The following is a 14,893-nucleotide window of genomic DNA, read 5'->3' as shown; positions in this document are numbered from 1 at the left end:
CTATTTGGTAAATAATTTCCTGCAGGATGGCAAAGTAATTTGGGGATTCAATGACTGTTCTTAGCTTGCAGTCATCTGCAAACGTAGTCAGCCAGAGGCCTTTGGTATTTGCTTTTACTTCAGAAATGTAGATGCCAAGTCAGTACAGGTCCCAGCACAGAATCCTTGTGGACTCTGTGGCAGGTTTCTTTGAGACTGTAACTTCCCCAGTTTGATTTCCTGTGTCCTTTCCATTTTGATTTCCTGTGTCCTATCTGTGAGACAGCTGGCAATACACCAGGTGACATAGGGGTTTATTTCCAATGTATTTTGCTTTTTTACAATGGCTGAGTGGGGAATTGTGTCAAAAGCTTTGGCCAAGTAAAAGTATGTGGTGTGTACCATTTTGCCTTCATGCATTGCTTTGGTGATCTTTTCAAAATAACTTCACCAAGGTGAGCAAGCTTGACCTGCCCTTGATGAATCCAAACTGAGACTGGTCCAGTGTTTGAAGTTTCCCTATGTCCTGAATGGTTAGTTCCATGATAACTCTTTCCATGGTTTTAAACATGAGACTGATCAGATTGATGGGCCTGTAATTTCCTGGGTCCATGGTAGAAGGTCCTTCCTTATGCAGAGGAATGACTGTAGCTGTTCTGCTTTCACTTGGTACAAAATCTATATGGAGATTGAGATTGAACAGTGTTGTTAGGGGTGTGGCTAAATAGTGCTTCATGCTATTTAAAATGCATCCAAGTCATAGATTTGATGGAGATCCCATGGATTAAGGTTGGGAAATCTACTTGCAGGTCTGTCTGGACAACGAACATTGAGTTGTTTGTGGAGAATAGCTCCAGATCATCTGAATAGAGACGGAGGAGGAAAATGAGGTAGGTCAGGGGATAATTTATTTATAAAGAAGGAGAACAGTAGAGACGTCAGCATGGAGCATGGTGAGACACGTTTTTGAAGGGTGACTCACTGGAAAATTAGGTATGAATTTTGATAGAAAGTGGTGATCAGTGAGGTAGTTTTGAAACCAAGATAGGATATCAGGAATTATTCCTATTTGTTGGAAGTGATGGAGTAGGATGTTGTGGTCAAGGAAATTACAAATTTCTGTACCAGTAAGCTGACATCTGCCCATTGCTAACATTATTACATTGTTCATGGCCCACAGGTCAATGAGTGTGCTATAAATGGACCAGAACCCATGTTGTTTATGGTACAGGAGATTGCCAGTAGTGGCATAATGGGTGATTTTAACATTGATTTTTTTTTCAAACAGTTTGCCTAGAGTAGGAAAAATAGACATTGGTGAGCGTGGCCTGTATTACAAACTTTTCTGATGGGGATAGACTGCTTTGGGGTTGGGTTGATAATGACTATTTTCAATGTGATAGGCCAGTGAGTTCCCATATGAAAGAGCAATGGATGACAAAGGGTGAAGCTGACAATAATATGGCATGGGAAGAGTTTCTAAAACTTTCTGTAGAATGTCAACAGGAAATGGAGAACAAAGAATGTGCCATTAATTTAGAAGAAAATGATCTGAAGGAAGAATTGCTTGATTTAATAGAGATGAAGAGACACTTTAAGACCAATGAAAGAAATAGACTACAGAAAGTCAATAAGTCCTAAAATGTTAGAAGTTTGATAAAACAAATGAATACAGTAATCAACACTGTTCATAGAAATTCATGTGATATAACAGAAGTAAATAGAATATATTACTGTGCAGCTAAATTAATAGATAAAGTCTTACCACAAAAACACAGGTAGTTAGGGAAAGTAAGGGGAGAGATCAAATGTCATCATGGAAGTATTGAATAAAGAAAACTATAAAGTAATTAAGACAAGAAGTGTCACTGTTAGAAGAGTATAGAAGATGGAATAGATCAACAAAAATACTCAGAAAGATAGACGTGATAAAAGCAACATGCAGTATCAGAACAGACCTGGACTTATCATACACTATTGCAAATAATAAACTAAAGATATCAGCACAGGCAGACAAACTTAGAATATATGCAGATAAATATAAAAGAAAAGTACAAAATAAGCAGTTTATTGATGACCCCAAAAAGTTTTATAGAGAATTTGGAAACAAGGAAAATGCAATTGAAACACCACAAAATAAAGAAATAGATACATTTTGGAAAATTATCTTTGAAGATCCTGTGGAACGTAAGAAAGACAATGAATGGATAGAAGAAGTAAAAGAAAGAATAAGAAGTTCAGATATACAGGATATCAAATGGACAAAGTAGCAGCCAGAGAAATTTAAACAAAATTAAGAAAAGCTCCTAACTGGAAAACCCCAGGCCCAGTTGCAGCACCTAAATTCTGGGTAAAAGTACTAATATCTTTACATGAAGATTTAGCCGTGAGTCAGAACTATTTATCTGCACATCATGAACAGATGCCAGTCTGGTTAACAAAAGGAAAAAATGATACTCCTCCATAACAGTGAACCTACAAGATATCCTGAAAACTATAGACCAATAACTTGCTTTCCAATGATGTATAAACTATACACTGGAATTGATGCCGGCAAAGTTTATAATTTTTTACATGAAAACTCAATTGTGACAGTAGAACAAAATGGTAACAAAAGAAAGTCATGTGGTACAAAGGATCATTTGTTGCTAAATAAAGGCATAATAGAGAATTGTAAAAAAAACGGAAGAATATAAGTATGGCATGGATAGACTGCAAAATAGCATTTCACATCATCCCACATTTATGGATAAAAGAGTGCTTACAAATGTACGTTGTACATTGATCGATTACATTACAGTGACCATGAAACAGTGGCAAACCACTTTGCAGCTAAGCCATGATAAAGGACAAATTATTATCCCAGGGATAAAAATTCATAGGGGTATTCCAGGATGACTCTTTTCACCACTGCTCTTTTGTCTTGCCCTTAACCCATTAAGCTGTCTACTTAATAGATTAGGTCATGGCTACAACTTGGCTCCCAGATAATAACAAAGTGTAAAGACTTCTCATCTTCTTTTGTGATTGATTTAAAACTGTATAGCTCATCAGATGAGGAACTGAAAACACAACTACAAGTGGTCAAAACTTTCCTCAGATGATATAACAATGTAATTTGGTCTTGATCAATGTGTAAAAGCAACCTTTAAAACAGGGAAGCTGCAGCACCAGGAAAATGGGGCACTAATGTGATATAAATGAACTTGAGTAACAGGGACTATATGAATATCTAGGAACTGATGAAGGATCAACAATAAAACTTGAACAAATGCAAATAAAACTTAGTATGGAATATTTTACAAGACTAAAATTAATACCGAGAACTCACTCCTAGAATAAAGTCCAACTACAAACGAACTTGCTCTTCCAGCCCTTCCTGTTCTAACTTACAGTTTTGAGGTGACTGACTGGTGCCAAAAGGTATTGGATCATTTGGACAGGCAAACAAGAAACATGCTTCATGCTTATCAAATGACTGTAAAAAAATCAGTGTATGCCAAAATTATATATCCCCCGTTCTGAAGGAGTTATGGGCCTCCTCGAAATTGATTACATTTATAAATCAACAATCATAGGACTGCATACATATCTGCTGACCTCATGAGTGCCAAAGACAGAGAAAGTTTTAAGACATGAGGAGAACCAATCTAAGATGGATTCCCTGCTTAGTTTAGCAGAAGCATATCGGGCACTGTGATAATTTGATTTAGTCACAAAAAATAGCCATATAAGGCACTAATACAGTAGACATAATCATTGTTAATTGTTGTATCTAAATGCCCTTACTATTAAAAAGTCAAACCAATGCACTGTTAATATTAACTTGTCATCTACTGTTTAGATACAGCTTAACTAACCTCTAGTCAGGGATTTTTATATGACCAGTTATCAAAGTTTTAATGATAACTTTTCTAAATTGGGCAAAGAGCGTTTATATTCTTCATTGATGAACCATGGAAACTCCATGGATAAGTTATCTTACATTTAATGACCACATTGAGTCATATGACCTGCATTTGCAAAGCTGCATAAAAATCACCAAAAACTAAGGATTCTTTATAGAGCCAAAAACGTTCTCACCAGTGCAACTAAAGCTACACTTGTCACTACTTATCACCCCCTCACTACATTATGGTGTTCCCATCTTTAATAACTTTCAGCTATCACAAAAAGCAAAACTTGAATAATGCTATAATAAAGTGACTACATTTGCAGCAAATGTCTCTTTTTTGGTCAATTAACATATGCAAAACTTATGACTACCTATATCCAGCATGTTTCTGCATGTCTGCCACTAAATACCATTTTATACAATTATGTTCCACTTGGTCATTATGATCCATTTACCAAAAACTTCTCTCTGTCCACAAACATATCACATCTGCAGGGCATGGTCTGTACTCATACCATGTTGTTAGGGTCTGGAAGTCCTTACCTATCCATTAGGTCAACACCCTCCCTCCATTCCTTTAAAACCATTCTGAAAGACTTCCTAGCCAAAATCTGGCTCTGCTCTTAGTCAACTTCCAGATAAACTATATCTGTAAATATGGACTTCTACCTACTATTACGTTATACCTCCTTCTTTACTTACTTCCTAACTGCAATCAATTTCTCTCCCCTTTGTCTATCTAAATATGCCATAACCCTGTTTATTTTCTCTCATTTTGCATTGCAAAGTCTGTTCGTATTACAGTAACTTACCTTTAATTTCAATAAACTTTCCAAATTTTTTTTAAATATTAAATTATTGTCATGTAGGTTGCATCTATTTTCAATGAATGTTCACATATTATCCCTAATTTGGCATAATTAATTAAATTGTAGATATTTTTGGATTATTTCTGAAGCTTATAAAATTATTGTTCTTAAAATAATTTTGTAATACTTTGAAGCTTTCTCCCCAAGCCTATGCTGAAAATGGGCACCTTCCCAGTCAGACTTTCATGGCAATCAAATGTCAATAAATAAATTAGTATGTTCCAGTTTAAAGGTACTCTTAAAATATTGAAGCAAACCACTCTGGTGGAACAATAGTATATGCAAATGACATAATTGAAAAGTGGCAATACTGGAGAATATGTAAACACAATCTGAATGAAATAAACAAGTTAAGGCTAAAACTATGCTCTAGTAAGGTTAGCATGGTAAGCTGTTTACCAAAGTATATTCTGAAAGAAAACTGGCAGGTAATTTGACAAGACAACATTTCTTAATATTCTTCAATGTTAGCAGTAACTAATGAAAATAATATTCTCCTAACACACAACAAGCAAACTACCAATGAAAACCATGATGTGACGAGTCTTTTCAAATCTATTTCACTAACACACACACACACACACACACACACACACACACACACACACACACACACACACACACACACACACACAGACTCACACACACACACACGCACACACACACACACACACACACACACACACACACACACACACACACACACACACACACACACACACACACACACACACACACAGACACACACACACACACAGACACACACACACACACACACACACACACACACACACACACACACACACACACACACACACACACACACACACACACACACACACACAGACACACACACACAGACACACACACACAGACACACACACACACACACACACACACACACACACACACACACACACACACACACACACACACACACACACACAGACACACACACACACACACACACACACACACACACACACACACACACACTCACATGTACACTACGAATTTACACTAAGTTTAGTTGACTTATCAGTACTCTCTAAAGGGTGATTGCATCAAAGCATTTGTCAAAGTCAAGATAGCCATCGTGACTGGGATGGCCATTGTCCACGACTTCAGTAACCTTAATGTAGAATTCTGTAAAGTTAAGGGAACAGGATATGTCCTTGATAAAGCCGAACTGATTTGGTTAATGGCCTTGAAAGTTTCTAATGACAGTACTAATCAGCTAGGATGTGATACTCTACTTAGCCTTACGTATAAGACTGATTAAAATGGAGAACATCGACATTTGTGCCATAACAGAGATCTGATCCAAAGCAGCAGAAAGCACCCCTGCACTACCAGGCTATTACTCATTCCACACCTTTCTGACCCAGAACTTGGACCAAAGCTCCAAAGGTAGTGGTGTTTCCATATTCATAAAGGATGTGCACACCTCCAGACTGGTAGCCCAACATAACGTATCTGAGATACTTGGTGCAGCTAACATTGGGTAAGGCAGTGATTTGGGTCACTATAGGTCCCCAACCATTTCCCAAGACACACTCCACATTTCTAAGCACCCTGGAGAATATTAGGGTCCAACCTAACACTCTCATACTGGGCAACATCAACTACCCCTCCATTAACTGGGAAAACTACTCATGTACCAATACACTTGCCCAACATTTCCTGGAATTCATTAATTCCAATGGCCTGGACCAGCTCATTTTTACCCCACTAGAGGTAGCAACATCCTTGACCTGATCTGACCACAAACTAATCATCTTGGAAATCCACCCCCCCCCCACAAAGGTAACCACCATGAAAAACTTCTCCAAAGTTAACTTTGGGCTCCTGAAAACAGAGGTGGCTAACTTCACAGCACCCATGCAAATGGAGATCAGTTGCATGATCACCAAATCATACACCAATGCACTGTATGAACACATGCACAAATGCATGGATCTCACCATAGCCAAAAGAACCAATATGCTCTTCTCCAAAAAAGGAAGCCAATCTGGTGGTCACCTGCCATAAGCAAACTCTACAACAGAAGGAGCCAACTGATGCAGAATAAGGTGAATTCCCAAGATTGGAAAAACTCCTAATCAGCCTCAACAAAAAGTTGAGATCCCTCATCAAATCCTCTAAAGCTAGCTATGAAAAAAGAATTGCAGCAGATAGTAAAGATAACCACAAGGCCTTCTATAGTTATGTAAAGAATCTCCACGGCAATACCCAGATTTGCTCTGAGCTACTGCACAATGGTACCTGCTATACCGAGCCAACAGATATTCCCAATATACTGGCCAACAGATTCAGTGTCAACTTTACCCCTCTCTCTCACCCCCAAGAGACCAGTCACAATACCAGTAAATTGCCAGGCACCAAGTACTACTGCTGCACAGGTTAAAACAGCACTGTCCAAGGCCAAGAATACAGCTTCTATGGGACCTGACAATATCCCTGGCTGTGTTCTACATGAACTATATAATGAACTGGCACCTCACCTGTGTGCCCTGTTCAATCCCAGGTTCAACTCAGGCTTTGTCCCTACTGCATGGTCCACTGCTACAATCATTCCTCTCCACAAAGGAGGAGCAACTACAAACCCTGGAAACTATCACCCCATTAGCCTGATGAGTCTGATATGCAAAGCTAGGGAACGCAGTATCATGGACCTGATAAACAAGGATATAGGGAATCTCCAAACTCTAGATCCCACACAGTTTGGTTTTGTGAAAGGTAGACCATGCCTGCTCAACTTGGTCAATTTCTGAGTCAGTCAGCAGAGGTATGGATGAAGGCAAGGTGGTTCATACAGCCTACCTTGATCTGGCCAAGGCTTTTGATACCATTCCCTACTCAGGAATCATAGAAACACTCATTAAGCTAGGCATCATCCCCTATATCACTAGGTGGGTTGCAAACTGGCTCACAGATAGAACCCACAGTGTGAAAGTAGGTGACTCCAAGTCAGACTGACGACCAGTCATGAGTGGTGTCCCACAGGGTTCAGTCCTGGGTCCTCTCCTGTTTGGTATCTACTTCTCTGAAGTCCAGGCCAACATGAAGGGGCTCTGGCTGACAAAGTTTACAGACAATTGCAAGTTGGGTGCTATTATTAACTCCAGGGGTGATGTTGACATCCTACAGAAAGGCCTCACTGAGACCAATGACTGGTGTCAGAACCATGGCCTTAAGCTCGATGCCAAAAAATGTGTCGTCATCCCCTTTGGGAAAAACCCAGTTTCCATGAATTACCACATCACTGGTAGTCCACTGAACACAGAAGGCATTATAAGAGATCTGGGGGCACAGGTTGACAGCAACCTCTCTTTTGACCACCACATTGCCACTGTGGTCAGAAAGTCCTTCTATGCGGCACATCTCATTACTAAGGGTAGTGCATCCAGGAAGAAAGAGGTCACTGGCTCCCTCTACTCTTCCCTCATTAGGCCAATCATTGAGTACAATGCCCCATTTGGCATGTACCTCACTAGACACCTGCAACAACTGGAGAGGCCACAAAAGTAACTCACAAAGAGGATCCTAGGCTGTAAACACGTCCTACATGGACAGACTAAAAAAACTCCAACTATTCTCTGTCTCATATCGCCTACTTAGAGGCGATCTCTGCTTGACTTACAAAGCCATGTCTGACCCAGATCTGTTAGAACTACTACCTCTAAAGAAATCCCAATCCCTCCACACCACATACTCCAGAGACCTCATCCTCATTACTACAATCAACAGAACATGCTGAAGGGACAGGTTCATAACCCACAGACTGCCCTTGCTCTGGAATAGACTTCCCATACATGTTAAGCAGAGCACCACACTGTCTCCCTTCAAGAGAAATCTTGATGAGTGGATGGGAAATAGAAAATTCACCCGGGGATCCCTCCAGTGACTTTACTCGCAGAGGCACTGGGAACTAAGGTAGGGTGGCATGATGCCAGGATAATCCTATGGACTAGGCTTGTAGCCCCAGGACCATTATCCTAGTACACACCTATGAACCTACGAACCTATGATGAGACTTATGGGGCTTTAGTTGCATGGACTGGTGATGGGGATAGCCTTGTATAGTGGGACAACAGTGATAGCTTTGGAAACATCAAGTGCACAACCAATGAATAGTTGGAAATTAAAACAATTATGCAGAGGCTTACACAAGCTGTATTAAGTGCAAATAAGCAGGCACACTGGTATATTATGAGTCTATGAAAATGCAGTTTTTAGCCTTCAATGGGGCCGATACAAAAGATGTGCATTCATTTTAGTTGAGGAAGTTTGTGATGTAGTAGAGAAGACTGAGTGCCTTGGAACAATAAAGTCAGAGATATGATATTTTCTTGAGATCACACTGGGTCACATTATTGTTCAAAAGCTCAAATCATAGTTGGGTGTTTCATCTTAGCTTGTATAATTTGGTGCTACTGGGTTATTAGATAGCATCCTGACATGGTTGGAGAATGGTTATTAGTTACATTTGATGGAAATGGCATCTCTGATATCATACAAATCTCTGTTGTTTCTAATGATACAGTTAAGATTTTTGTTAGCCTCTTTTTATGCTTTCTAGAGATGGTAAGATGAGAACATTGTATATTGGCGATTTTCATGTTTTTCATATTTTTGTAGTTTCTGTACACTGTATAGCAGTCAAAGACCATCAAAATGAAGCCTCCAAATGCCAAGTAAAATTGTACTCTCAAAGCAAGTATCTAACTTATTCTTGAAAACAATTAAAGAACTACTCTGCCTGACATAAAGAGCAGCCAATCCAGGACCTATCAATGCCAGTAGATATAAATGTAACTGTCAAGGAGATTTTACATTTAGGAGCTTGTAATTATAATTATGTCTTCTAAATGATTTATCTGTCTGCAGTATATTGATATTCAATAAGTGCTGGCATTCTTTGACATGGTGAGCACTGTATGTTAAATGTAACCTACCTTGTAGCCAGCTATAACTTATTGAGTGTAGCTTGAGATTTTCTAGGTATGCACTGTAAGGTCATTTATTAAGATAAGACTTCCCCTATAATGTTTTTTTCTTAAATTGTTCCCTGTATTTGGAGCTGATAAGGATAGTTTTTTCAGTGCAAATAGTTATGTGTATGCAGAAACTGGAGGTACAGGCAGCAGCTTTGGCAGTCAGGTTATTACATGGAGGGCTACTTTGGGATTTATTTAGCTGTCTGTGAGCTGCAAAACATGTTTTTGAAGAATCACCTAAAAAAATGAAATTTGCAGTGAAGATGCCATCATTTTTAAAGTAAAAGCTAAGACATTTGTTCTTAGATTTACCTATGGAGAGGAACATAAGGTGGTGTACAGGGAGTTATGTTCATATGGCCAATAATAAGAGTACTGAGGACTCTACTTGGATGGTTGGCAATTCTTTCAATTGAGTTGGCATTAACAAAGTCTAGGAAAAACTGATCATGTTGCTTCTTGATGGTATGCATCTACCAGAGTTGATGACTAGATAATTATAGTCATGTGGGGAATGGTGTTGGAATGGATAGTGATTTTATATAAATCAATGTAGTTACAATTGAGATCAACAGAATACACAGAAGACACTCAGTAGCTGGCAATGATATAATGAATCTATGAATGCAGATCATCCCTTGTGTAACCGGTGAACGTCACAACTATCTAATTCCATGCTGGCATATGTTGGTTCCTCCTAGAATGACACCATGTCAGCCAATTATTAAATCCATTTATTTAATTAAATTGTAAAATCTTTCTTAAGGCAGGGTACTACACAAAACCAATGTTTTCCTTTCCTTTGGCATATGCATTGGAGGCTCCATTATTTTCTACTGCATATTTCACTGGATAGAGTATGTATTATCATTCACCTCCACTTAAGCTACCACTAGGTTGTACTTGTGTTTACAGGGATCATGGAACCCAAGAGCTTCAGCGACATAATGGATCCAGGCTGTGGATTGACATCTTACTATGTAATACTCTTGTCAGAGTCTGTGTGTCTAACTATAGAGTCATGTATGACCAAAACATGTTCATGGGTCAGTGGTCCCTTATGGTTTAGGACTGCATCCCTGATAATGCCTGGATGGGAAATGTGAACTGCATGCAGGTGTGGGTGCTATGGTTGTCTGATGCTGAGCTTTCTTAAGTGTGTTGTCTATAAGAGTGGGGTAGAAATGTTTTGACCACCTAAGCAGACATTGGTGGTGGTGTGACCTGCAGAGTGAGTATGCTATTTTCCAATGAGAAATGTGTTGAGGGCTAGCCTATATCTTATATAATTGTTTTGCTTCTCTCCATGATAGCATCATTGATGCTTTGTAATAATGGGTAATCAGTAAACACAGGACAGTTGGGTCATTGACCCATATTTGCAAAGTGCTGGCCACAGTAGGGGTAAGAGCAGACTGTGATTCCATAGTGACCAGAGGGTGGAAAGTAAATTATAGGAAAATAAATATTTAACCTCTATAGTCAGTGTTATGGACAGTAGAGTATGAGAGTTAGAATTTCAAAACTTATATCAAAGCTAAGTTAATCTCTATAGTACACTATTAGAAATGGGTAGGTAAAACAGATCATAAAGGAATCATTAATAACAGTATAAAGTGCCAGTGATAATAGTGAGTTGTACTTACATGCAGTACAATAATTTAAACAAGACTGCCACTGGTGCAGTTGTCAGAACAGCATAACAGGGCTGTAGGTAGAAATATTTTACAGTTTCTCAAATAGCTGTCAAATGCCATTGTAAGTGTTAGGTGTAGTGTATATTTACAGTATATGGTAGTGCAATTCATTTAGATCAGTAACAGGAGATGCACTCACCAAGTCAACAAACAGGTAAGATGTCTAACAAAGTGCAATAATTTAGGTACAAGTAAAAATAGCAAGGGTGTCCCATGGATATCCAACAAATGATAAATTGCAGTTGCAAGATTCAAGGTTATAGATAATCAGAACAGGTTAATTAATGCAATTCAATGAATACAACAGCAGGCAGAGTGACAAAAAATGAACAACAGAACAAGATGACAGGCTTTGTAGTAAGTGTGGTACGTTAAGATGAAAGGAATTTAATAGCAATACAAATGGAGATACAAAATAATACAGTAAAGTACATACTGTATTAATACAATATGCAGTATGAATCCATACAGTATACTACAGTAATATCAAGAAATATTTATCCGAGTGAGGTGGTATAGAGTATACAGATACAGCACTACAAAATGTCAGGGATACCTCAACAAACTTAAAGTGGATTTAACACTATCAAATTAACAGGCTGCAGCAAAAAATTCAAATTTACGCTACAACAGGATAGATGGAGAAAAAGGAATCAGAGCAGACCTTAACATACCAGTGTGAATGAACTGTGGTTGGGTTATTTTCCTGAGTATGTCTTAAGAAGTTCATACTTACCATTGTTTGTTGACTTGAAGAGAACCAGGGATCAATGACTGGTTTAATTGAGAAGGATGCTTGGCTTATATATCACCAGTATGCAACGTATGTGTGAAGTACAACCAGTCAGATCACAGGGATACCCTGGGCTTGGATGAAGGTTCTGCTATCGTTCTGCATTCTGTTGTGCAGTTCAGCTAAATGTAGCTCAGTAGTACAGAGTTCCTGGTTGCAAACCCTTCCTCAGATATGATCACAGAAGTTATTCAAAGACTGCATGCAGACAGAATGATGGACACCAGCAGGGACATGAATAGAAGGAATAGCTTGCCTGAATGAATGCAGGTGAAGAAGTGCTGTTGAACTTATGTGCAAGTCCTGGATTGTCCATAACAAACATAATGTTCAAGCACAAACATGTGTATTGGCATCAGTGAACCTTTCTAGATGTTTATGCAGAAATGATACAGCATGTTCCTGACAGCCAGGACAAGAAGGGTGCTGAATTGTAAGGTGATCACATTCATTAGTAAATATCAGAATCATGGCCATAACAGTGGCTGGACAGACACACCAAACCTAAACATGTAATGTGGATATGCTTGGAATGTATAGACGATACCTCTGTGTGGCAGGAGTTTGACTTTTACTCCAGAAAACCTTATCCTCATTATATGGAAGTGTGTGGATGTAAAGTCTCAATGGACATGTTAAAGACCTCAATAGCTAAAGCAGCATCAATAAGCTGTGGTCAAGAGATGGTCAATAATCATCAGAGCTGCTAGTGGACATCAGCACTAACTGAAGTTATCAGGTTAAAGAGGGATGTCTTGTATGGATTATTAGTAATGACAGTCTCTCTTATTTAACTGACAAGTACTTATAAGCCAAACAACAGCAGCTATAGAAGTTACAAGGTCTTGGGATGGGAAGAGTTTGTGGGTCACAGAGAATAATCTTCAGCTGGCCTCAAAGACACTCTGGCAAACTATCTGGTGATTTAGGAAACTGAGATGTAACATTAATATCCTGTTTTCAGCAAAGAGAAGAAAAGCTGACCCTGACCAGGGACATTGTCAAGAGGTGGCAGGAGTATCATGAGTGACTGCAGGATGTAGTACATGTCCCCTCCACTAAGGAGGTAGTACAACAATGACAAATCTGTTTTAGAATATCAGCTCACTGCAGCAATTAAGCATTTCTACTGTAATAAGTCAGCATCAGTGGTTTACATCTGGCCAAAAAATGCTGAAGGCACTAGACATTGTTAGTGTTCCATGGCTGGCATGCCTTTTAGTGTTAGATGGAAGGGTGGCTTAGCACCTCCGTACTGGCAAACTAGTGAATTTTCCCTATTTCCAAACCTTGAGCAGAAGTGTGCATTCTGATAACAGGTAGCACACTCTTTGGACTTCATCAGAAATAGTATGGTAGGCTGCTGCAAAGGATATTGTATTCAATAACAGACTGTGTGGTCCCAAAGTATAACCTCCTTGAGGTTTATGAGCACACTCCATGGGCTAGCTACATTATATCTTATTTTGCAGAACCCAAGAAATTAGTTCTCTGGGTAATATGGCTTCAATGTAAAGAAATGAGGTCATCATGGCAAGACTGCTGGTAGAATACTACTAAACAGACGTCATCTTCCATGTGTTACGAAGGCCAAAAATGCCCAATATGCTGCCTTCTTGGGTTCTCAGAAGTAATTTGAAATGTGATACTGTGAATTTAAAAGTAAATCACATATAGAAAACTAAATAAAAACATATTTCTTTACAGAAAAAGTAATAAAACCCACTAAAACAATCTTCCCTCTTTTTCACAGCTCAAGGGATGCCAAAATCTTTGGGAATACATAATGTTACAAGAGGTAATTCATATTCTGACAAATTTTCAGATAATGAGCCTGAATGTATATATATATTACGTAGTTCATATATATTACTAAATATATATGTTCTATCACCACTATCATAAAGGTTATTAATTATAATTAGCAAATATTATATAAGGTAATATACGATGATCAATGTGTCATGTTTTGTGTGGTCTGTGTTCCAATGCAATTTTGAGAACTACTGAAATTTTTTTTATCTTATTTATTTGTTTGTTTGTTTGCTAACTGGATAAGTACATTGGTCCAGTGATCCTTTTCTGGCATGTCCCAGTGTCAAATAAAAATCAATTGTTTTCATATGTTGGAAAAGCTAAGAAGTGAAAGAAGAAGCAGAGTAGGCAGTATTGGGACAATACAACATGGAATTACATCTCTACGAGTCATTATCAAAATGTGCACTACTACTGTCATTTATGACATGCAGAGGATAATGCTTACATTTATGTGGTCATTTTGAAGGTCCTCAAGCTAAAAAACCTCAGACAGATGTATAGCAAGAGTGGGGAGAAGGGAGCTGTCCCAGGCAGTTGGTGCTATGGGATCGATACTGACATGCAGCTCCTGCACTTCTAAATGCTGGTACAGAAAATCAGTCTAGTGCATATGCACTTTACAGTATGTAGATAGATGTAACAGCTCCCAGGGAAGAGGGCAGTGATTTGGCTTGGAACACCAAACTATGGCAGTGGACTACCTTTTTTTGTTGTTATTTTTGGTTTCCATGAAGAGCTAAGGAGGTGAGGCCATCAGACTGAAAACCAGCCACGGGTACTGGATAAGCAAACTATGGCTCTAACTTCAGAAGATTTTTAGACATATATCACTAGGCAGGTAC

General features: G+C 38.7%; 1 protein-coding gene across 1 annotated transcript in view; it reads left to right on the top strand.

Annotated features, from left to right (window-relative positions):
• LOC122814249 (triadin-like) overlaps positions 1–14,893 on the top strand; it is a 674,993-nt gene that overhangs the window by 512,696 nt on the left and 147,404 nt on the right. The window contains exon 11 of the mRNA XM_044086849.1: positions 13,987–14,031. Coding sequence (XP_043942784.1) covers positions 13,987–14,031 — 45 coding nt within the window. The remainder of the gene's footprint in view (positions 1–13,986; positions 14,032–14,893) is intronic.

The sequence above is a fragment of the Protopterus annectens genome, chromosome 1.part1, assembly GCF_019279795.1.
Source record: "Protopterus annectens isolate FY-2018-M chromosome 1.part1, PAN1.0, whole genome shotgun sequence".
Classification (NCBI taxonomy): domain Eukaryota; kingdom Metazoa; phylum Chordata; order Ceratodontiformes; family Protopteridae; genus Protopterus; species Protopterus annectens.
This window is presented reverse-complemented; position numbering and strand designations above follow the sequence as displayed.